At 43.7% G+C, this 10000-nt stretch overlaps 1 protein-coding gene across 1 annotated transcript in view; it reads left to right on the top strand.

Annotated features, from left to right (window-relative positions):
• Positions 1–10000, top strand: part of anos1b (anosmin 1b) — a gene marked incomplete at both ends in the record, with an annotated part of 56346 nt that overhangs the window by 38599 nt on the left and 7747 nt on the right. Inside the window, 3 exons of the mRNA XM_080727958.1 lie at positions 238–331; positions 1312–1528; positions 8538–8676. Of these exons, the coding sequence (XP_080584084.1) occupies positions 238–331; positions 1312–1528; positions 8538–8676 (450 nt within the window). The remainder of the gene's footprint in view (positions 1–237; positions 332–1311; positions 1529–8537; positions 8677–10000) is intronic.

Below are 10000 nucleotides of genomic sequence, written 5' to 3'. Positions count from 1 at the left end.
AAATGGACCCTTATGGTCTATACTGTGGATTTTACAGTGTAGAGGAAAAAACACAAACTCCATCTTATTGTCATTGACAGACCTCAATGGATTGTGAAACACTCTTTAAGCAAAATGACATCACAGCAGCTTAATTCCAACCACAATATGACCTGATGATGATGACGATGACGATATAGCTGGTGATCATTTTATTTTCTCCGTCTTCAATCATTTTCTGTTTGTCTCTCTCACCAGACCCAGCCCCTCCAGAGGCGCCACAGAACATCAGACTGACCAACCAGACTGTTGTGTGGCCGGAGTCAGCACCGGGGTCACAGTTTCCAGCAAAGTAATTATTCAATATGTGTTCATTCAGTTCCAATTATACAAGAAAAGGTACTTCTATGTTTTCACATTGAATTGAAAACAATTTAAAATGTGACAATCATCCACTAGGTTGCTGACACAGAAGTGGCGCAACTGTTTTACCACTGACCATTTAAAGTACTTCATTCAGTACAGTATCTACATCCAACACTGATTTATCGATGTAAGTTGAATGAACTTTAAACAAAACCATTACAGGGGTACAAGCGGACAAAATGGGTTTTCTCAGGAGGGTGGCTAGCATCTCCCTTCAGGGATAATGTGAGAAGATCAGTAATCCGCGAGAGACTCTTGAGTCGAGCCACTGTTCCTTTGTATAGAAAGGAGATGGTTGAGGTGGTTTGAACAAATAGTAAGGATGCCTCCTGGCTGCCTCCACAGGGAGTCTTCCCAGCTGGGAGGAGGCCACAGGGCAAGGTGGGGGGATTATATCTCCAGGCTGGCCCAGTCAGAGCTGGCTAATATCTGGGGTCACCTGCTGGAACTGTTATCTCCACGACTCGACTTTGGAAATGCAGTTGAAGCTCATGATGGAACCTACACACTTAATGATCTCAGCAGCACATTTTCATAAAAATAGTATTCGAGAATGATCCTTTTATTACTCAATATTGTTAATCGCTTTCAAAAGTTACATCTGAAAGTCTCCCACAAAGCTCTTTGTCAAAGCTATTGCTGTATGTGCAAATCATTGTTATTTTCTGTCCGTGCGTATGATGTGCTTGTGCTTTTGGTGCTCTTTGCTCAGGTGTCTCACATTTTGTACAGTGTAAAAACAAGAGAGAACGTCAAGAGAACATTGAGAACAAATTGATCCTCACCATGTATAATGTATATGAGTGTCCTGACGCGTCTTGCAAACATGCCTACAGTAGTAGTTACTTTTGGAATGTATCAAAAACACATCTGATGTTTATCCCTCATGGGTTTCTACTCCTATAGGTCGAGAGGGCTTACAGTTTCGTTGCTTCTGCACTGGGAGCCCCCCAGGGACGGAGACCTACCAGTCCATCACTACAGAGTTACATGGATGCCTCAACACACATACACACGCCACAGAAACACACACACACCGCATGCGGCACAAAAGAGCACACACACACTGCCTTTACACACCGGACAGGACAAAAAGGAAAGCAACAGCAGAGTAACACAAGGGGTAAGGAAACTATGTTTATTCTCATATTTCTGAGTGGTGCCAGCCGCTCCAACAACTGACTGCATGTCCATATGTCCATACATATAGTATGTCTGTCTGTCCGTATCAGTATGGCCTCAACAGCTGCCATAGCGCTTGGTGACCAACCTTCAAGTGGTGCTGTTGAGCAGCCTTGAAGTGTTTGAGGTGATACTGTGTATGGTATAGGCTAAGGCACTTACTCACTCCCCTGGGTGGGATTCTGTTTGAGAAATGGAATAGACATCAAATATACCAAATCTCTTAGCTGGAAATAGCTGATCTACAAGCTTCTAGATCAGCTATTTGCCTATTATGACATGTCCAGAATAGGGAAGCTAGGGTTCATGTGGTTAACGTATATAAACCAGTAAGACGCCTAAGGGCAATCTGTTTGGCCATATATGGATTCTGTCGTCTGACATCATACATACAATCCCTTTTACGCCCATATATGGAGATCCCTTTTATGCCCATAAATGGAGATCCCTGCTCTGAGTATCTTACATCACTGTGATGTCACCTTTGATGTCACAGTGATGTGTCAGCCTTTTATGCCCATATATGGAGATCCCTGCCCAGAGTATCTGACATCACTGTGATGTCACCTGTGATGTCACAGTGATGTGTCAGGGGAACCAGTGTCAGGCGTTACAGACAGAAAGACAGACAGAGATACGGTCAAGCTGTGACCGTTCGCAATTACTGCACACTACTCATTGGAATGAATGTAGACATGGATTTCAGAATGTGCTGACATGCACACACACACACACACACACACACACACACACACACACACACACACACACACACACACACACACACACACACACACACACACACACACTGACACTGACACAAACAGCACTCCACATATAAACAAGGAATTTGCCAGAAATCCTCTACAATTGTGCTGCTTCATCTGAGAGATTTAACTGTCTCTCCCCCCCCCCCCCCCTGGTATAGTGATTACTACACTACAGTGATTTTGCAGGCTGCTGCAATAGCCTGATGGGACAGCCTCAGAGCTACTGTGTACAGTTGGCACTAAGGTTGGCCTTACACTAGAAGATAATCGGGCACGATTGAAGCGGGTAGCATTAAACACTACAGGATAATTGTTTAAGATTCTCTGACCAGATAATCGAAACACGCTCACACTAGCCGCTTTGAAAAGTCGGGGACTCCGCACGCTACAGGATTCTATCCGGATTGAGTTGGGCCTAAACACAGCAATAATAAATAATATAATGAATACAAAATGCCACGGGGCTGTTCAGAGACCTTCGCCTTGCAACACACACGCACATACAAACTATCCACTCACTCAACACATGATCACCTCACGCAAAGAAAAAAAAACTTCAATATGGAAGTTGTGTCCCATTTTGATGGTAATATGAGTTCACTTTGACACGTTTCATGTCCATCAACTCTGACTTTCTCCCTCTCTCTCTCTAGTCAAGTGCTGCATGCTTCTCATGGTGCCTGATTTATGATTAGTCCTATGACTGTGTAGCGCAGATCTCCAAGACCAAACTGTGTCCCTCCGTGCCATGTTGTAGAGCTTGTAGATCAGGCTGGGCGGGTACTTTGAGTTCCAAGAGCAAAGCGAGATGTGTGCTGTTGTTCGCGGTCTGTGACTGCCTGTAGTGACTGGTAGCGGTTATTTCTGCTGTTTGTGTTTGATAGCGTCAGAACAAACCCGCTAACGTTGAGTTTTAATTCCCATCGTCCCAATCATGATACAACGTAATGGATGGACGGACGGACGGACGGTATGAAAAGTGTGTCTGTGTGTGCGTACTGTATGCTTGTGTGTGAGTGAGTGAGAGAGAGAGGGAGAGATGGAGAGAGAAAAATACAGAGATCTGTCGCTCAGATACTATGCTCAGACTTGCGTCCATCAGCGGCTGTATTTTCTCTCTGTCCCCCACTGCTGTTCCAGACCATAGTGATCCAGAAAATATCAAACATTTTTGAAAAGAGTCAGGCTGGCCCCGATCGTCCTCCGAGCCACTCGGCTGGGCTCAGATTGGATCTGTGAGCCCTCACACTTGACGAAAAGTATGCCCGATAGTCGGTTTCAGTCGCAGGCTGCCCGATTGTCGGGAGGGTAATTAAATGCCCCGATTGTAGTGTGCGGCCACCTTAACTTACATTTACGTATGTTCTACATTTATGTTCTACATAATACTACAATCACACAGAAACATAGAGGAGGAGAGGACATGCACACAGTGAGGTGATTAATCACAATATGAGGGGGAGTCTTACTCTTAAATCCTTGCGTCCCTTTTCTGGGCATGTCATAATAGACAAACATTTTGCAAGATAGCAAAAGAGATTCAGCAAAGAGATGTGTTACTTCTGAGGGACCGGGTATGTAGGGTTTATGTTCATTTCTATTAATTATGTGGCATTTAATGATGTTAACCATGAATGTTAAAGGCCATCTACACAAAAAAAAAAGAAGAAATAACATCATACAAATAAGAGATATGTTTATCCATTTTCATTTAGCTTAAAGACCATATCAGAATATGTCAAAGTAAAAAGCTCAGATTTCCCAATCCAGTCATAATAGGGCAGTGTTTACATATGTTACAGTGATTGTAATTAATTATATGCCTAATTATCATATAATTACATGTTAAATTTGACTAAATGTAACTAAACTAAATTTTTACACTACAAAAAGCATCTCAGAATGTGCTGGCATTCACATATCATGTTTTGAAAATGCTACTGTCTTGAATTCATGTTCTTTAAACAATCAGTTGACTTAACGTCACAACATTGCATGCTTATTTTCACCAAATTCACTATCATCACTTTTGACATGTTGCTCCCTTTTGTTTTTGCCTCAGATGTAGTCAACACATTATCTGAGGTATTTTTTGATTATGAAGTTATTAGGCAGCCATTTGAGGACCAGCGTGTTTTTTCCTGTGTATCCAAAATGTGGTTTATCCGAGTACATACTATTAAACCAGATATGTAAGCAATTTACCCCGAGTGAGAGGACATTATGCTCTGATAATGTCCTGTGTGAGGGGGTGATCGGACGAGGCGAAGCCGAGTCCGATAACACCCTCACACAGGACATTATCAGAGCATAATGTCCGACCCCGAGTGGTAAATAGCTTTTCTACCACTTTTTTCCGTATACATGAAAGAAAACACATAGTTGTAACTTGCAAGGATATTAAGTTACAATCATTATTGCCTATAAAACTTCCGCGACGACAGCAAATAGTTCCACAAACAACATCTTCTACTCACCACCAGATGACGCCAACTCCATGCAGAGAAAGATGTCTAGCATACAGCTAAGCTAACGTCAGTTAGAAGGACCGTTCCGGCCGTAAATAGAGGCTGTTCGCTTCCAGAAAGGCATAGGTTCAGAGAAAAGGGGCTTTAAAGTTGGCGGATTGCATTGGATCCAAATAAATCGGCGACGTCGTACGCACGTTAGTAAACATAGGTTGGTTGGGGGAAAAGGTGTTCCGACTACCTCCTGAAGTCCCCGGATGTACACTGAGGCGCATTGATCTCGTCCTCACACAACTGCGGCGGTTGTTCTGCCATAACCTCCGGAATTTAGCCAATCAGAATCCAGTATTTGAACATGTGACTAGAAAAAGTGGTAGAAGATCATTTTTGGAGTCATATGGTGACATGTTGGCTTGGCTCTAGAAAGTTAGGATAACATGCCAGCTTAGCTATGTAGCTTGACTGACAACACAGAGCTATGGCTTCTCTGTGTTAATGTATCATGTTTAACTCAAGTCAAAGCAGCTGCAAATGTATTACTGACAACATGCCAGTCACTATATTGGTTAGAGAGCAGGAACATGGGTATCCGCTGTCACGGCAGTGCAGCATGAGGCCTCTACTGTATGTATAATATATGTATGGGCTCTTAATGTACAGATCCTACTCTTGTGTTGAATACAATGTGTATATATGGGAGTTTAGATTATGATAGAATGAGCCATTATGTCCATTGTTATTACAGAGGTCACTGAAGTGCAGTTTATGCATGTCTGCAAGACGATATCTTCTGTTTTGCGTGGTATCATTGCAGTATAATTGCTGCTACAATTATTTTTAAATCTCCAAATGGCAGTATTTGAAAAGCAAAGAGTTACATTCAGAAAGAGGTCCATTCATTTTTAAATTAAATTGTATTCTTAGGCCTTGGTGTCATGACAATCACACGGGACCATGAGATCATTTATATTGAGTACAAAACATGAAACATGGGGTTTCTGCCAGGTATTCGTGCACCAGCAGTGGTATGGTGGGCTTTAGTCATCCTAAACAGTGATGGAGATCCCAGACATGGCCTGGTGGAGCCATTTATCTGTAGTCTGGTCTTCTGTTCTGCTTGGCTGGGAGGCATGGAATTTAAATGAGGGCCTCCCCTAAACCCCCCCCCCCCAAACGAATGTTTCCAACCCTCAGCTGCACCTACTGTAGACTCACAAACAGGCAATGTACAAACACACACAGGTAGTGCAACAGGTAGAAAATAGCATAATGCTGTTTAGTTAGTCTACTGTGCCGAAGCTTTCACCCCACAAAAGTCCAAAGTCCACTATGACTAATATCCATATTCTGGACGTGAAAGTGTCTGTAAACAGGGATGCAGTTCAACAAGGTTCAATAGAAACTGACAAACAAGGTACCGGTACATCTGGTTGAACAAGAACAACAGATGGAACAACAACAAATGAAACTAGAAGCAGTGCTCTTCCGAGCACAGGTCTCCACCAGGCTGTGTCCTGGTGGTGCTACTGTATAATAGGCCAATGTAAAAAGGGTGGCATATGTTCTTCACCATAGATCTTTCATGGAAATCGGACGCTGCATGCATGATTTGAAGCATTGTGTTCCAAAAATGTGTTTTGCTAAAGGCTACCTGCTGGTGGCGCTATAACAGGCCAATGTGAAAAAAGGTAGCTTTTGTTCCTTGACCTAGTGGGAATATGTGTGGCAAATTTCACGGTAATCGCAAGCTGCGTTGATGATTTGAAGCATTTTGTTCAAAAACGGAGCAATCCTGCAAACTTTGGAAGCTAATATTAGCCAATCAGGATGGAATATGAAATATCAGACGGATCGGACTTGATCACATGACTATAGAGATACTGTGTACCGATTTGCGTGATTTTTGGATAAAATCTCAAGGAGTAATATCCAAAAATGTGTTTTACATAAGTCGGTCCAAAGGTGGCGCTATAAAAGGCTGGTGTGAAAAATGCAGGGCAAAGGTTTATCCTTAGCCTCTAGGGAGTGCGCTTACAAAGTTTGAAACTAATCGGTGGAGTTATAGGTAAAACCACAAATCGGCCTGTTATAGCGCCACCATGAGGCTGATTTAAAAAAAATTAAGTGGCTTTTCTTCCTCGGCCTAGTGGGAACTTTCATGATAATTGCACTTTGCGTTTGGGATTTGAGGCATTTTGTTCAAAACGGCTCAATCCTACAAACTTTGGAAGCCAATCTTAGCCAATCCGGATGGAATATGCAAAATTGGACAGATCTGTGTCGATCACATGACTGTCGAGATGCTGCCTACCGATTTGTAGGATTTTTTGACAAAATCTGTAAGAGTAGTGCACAGAAATGTGTTTTGTGAACATCGGCCACTAGGTGGCGCTAGAAAAGGCCCATTTGAAAAATTTAGGGCAGAGGTTCTAGATTGGCATCCAGGGAATGTGTGTGCTCACTTTGGCAGCGACCGGGCCAACGGCGACTGAGATTAGCTGCACACAAACTGTGAGGACACACGGACGGACACACGGACGGACGGACGGACGGACGCACGGACGGACGCACGGACGGACGGACGAAGGGGAAAACATACTCTCCCCCAAGCCTTCGGCTGGTGGAGACAATGATCAAAGAACATCTTGAAGATATATCAGCCAGTGGATGAAAGTTCATGTCATGGAAGAGATAGCATACATAGCTTTGACAGGATTAGATACAGAGAGAGTGGTGAACCCCAGAGGTGTTGCCAGACATTCAGACTACACTATATCCCTTACATTACCACAGAAGGCTGCGTTTTCTGGATACATACACATACAGATTTCATTGAGAATACAGTGGGCTGGCTGGAATGAACTGTAATCCTGAAGTTAGAGGGAAAATGTAGATTGAGGAAATATTTAAATAAGGGAAAAGCCGCCCTACACAGAGTCTGTCTTTGTAACTAAGTACAAATCACGGTTCCTTTTACATATAATGACCTACTGACCAAAATAGACCCGAATAGACCTCCAAACCCAACTTCAAAGACTTTTTATTTCTGTGTTCTCCACCACTACACTACACTATGCATGCACGCACAGTCTCTCTCTCTCTCTCACACACACACACACACACACACACACACACACACACACACACACACACACACACACACACACACACACACACACACACACGCGCACACACCATGCATGCCATATGTTTTGTCTATCTAGAGAGTAATGGAAATACTTCAACCCCATTTTGTCCACAGGTCACTGGGAAACAGCTTTTAACTCATTCTTTCACAAACACACACGCGCGCACACACACACACGCACGCACGCACGCACGCACGCACGCACGCACGCACGCACGCACGCACGCACGCACACACACACACACACACACACACACACACACACACACACGCACACACGCTTGTTATCGTGCAGACATCTCTCTGTTGTGACTTGCTGCAGCCCAGTCCGATGGACAGATGTGATTGACTCGGAGCCTGTTAATAACCTGTCAATCAAACAGTAGACTAATACAGAACAGCTCCCAGCTGTTACTTATAAAAAGGCGGGGCCTGTATCACTCAGCCGATGATGATGACAGTTGACAATGATGCATAAGAGTAATGAGGACAAAGGTGATGATAACTGGCGTTGATGATGTTGCTTGGTTGTGTTATTGACATGTTCTAATGTGCTGTGTCCAGCCACAGTGCGAGCTCCGCCTAGAGGATCTACTTCCTGCCACGTCCTATTACCTGTCCGTCCAGACGGTGGCCTACTGGGGTCAGAAGAGACTGAAGAGCCCCAAAGCCCACATTCTGTTCACTACTAACACCGATACAGGTAAATGCCTTTCACTGCTGTCACTGCCACGGGTAAACTCACCTAGGTTAAGATCACCTGCTTCGAATGTTATCATCCGATAGCATCGGAGATTATCACTTCTTATCAGCCGATGTTATGGAGCTAGTAGGGCCATGCTCTGCAGACTGAAGCGCTGCGCTTCATAAGTAATGCAATTGGTCAAAGAAAAAAAAAGAAAAAAGGGAATCCCAAGTAAGATTTGAAACCGCTACCTTCAGTTTCCCAGCCACCCGACGCTACTGCTCATGCCACAGGAACCGCGACGGAGGCGCGCCGTCTCAGGCGACGTTGAGGTTCTAAACCTTTTCATGATCCCCAAAATCATATTTGACCCCCATCTGAAAATGTCCTGTCTTGTTTATATGATACGTGCTACACTCGTCCCAGACTCTTCTCCCTCCTGACCCTCAAGCTTTGGAATGAACTCCCCATTGCAATTAGAACTGCAATGGGGACTTCCGCCATGGTCTGAAGACTCTGCACCTTAGCCCATAGCACTTACTGTAGCACTTGCCTACCCTCGATGACCCTCGCGTCATGGCAACCACACTTGCAAATTCATTCTGTCCTTTTATGCCCATATATGGAGATCCCTGATGTCATCAATATTAATACCATATCTGGGAATGCCCATATATGGACATATTGTGTCAGTCTCTGTTGTTTCAGCGCAAGGTCGCTTCTCGCCCTTAGGGCGTCTTACTGGTTGAATAGGTTCTTGGTCTACCTACGTTTTTTAGATTACTATTTCTATGCATTGATGTATTGATGTTGATGTACGGTAGTCTCGCGTAGCCAGACAACTATTCCACAATCTCTGAATGCTATATAGAGTCTGGATTCTGGAACTGCAGCTCCTGCAATCCGAGTAATGGAAGTTGGCATTTCCATTCACGAAAATATATTTTAAAATATAATTTCTAAATATGCTTAGATGATCTTTATTTATATTAGGATAAATGTGCGCGATGGTAAAAATGAAACAGATGTGGGGACTGGGGAGGAGGCTTCACTTCCGCTTTATCCCATACTCATCATCAGTCTTCTGTTGCCCCAGATTGTATGACGGGAGCATTTGCTAATCGCGGGAGTCAACAGTCTGGCCACGCAAGACTAATGTTGATGTATTGATGTATCACCTTGTGCTGTCCTTGCTTATTGTAAGTCGCTCTGGACCACGAGCGTCTACTAAATGCCTAAATTGTAAATTGTAATTGTAGACGTATTCTGCGTTGGTCAAGTGCCTGTTTCTATTGTCTGTAGTCTGCGTGTTTTGCCATATTTAACTGTACTAGCCCTTACC

The sequence above is a fragment of the Nannobrachium achirus genome, assembly GCF_963921795.1.
Source record: "Nannobrachium achirus genome assembly, chromosome: 1".
Classification (NCBI taxonomy): Eukaryota; Metazoa; Chordata; class Actinopteri; order Myctophiformes; family Myctophidae; genus Nannobrachium; species Nannobrachium achirus.
The sequence above is the reverse complement of the archived record's forward strand: the minus strand, read 5'-3'. Positions and strand labels throughout refer to the sequence as shown.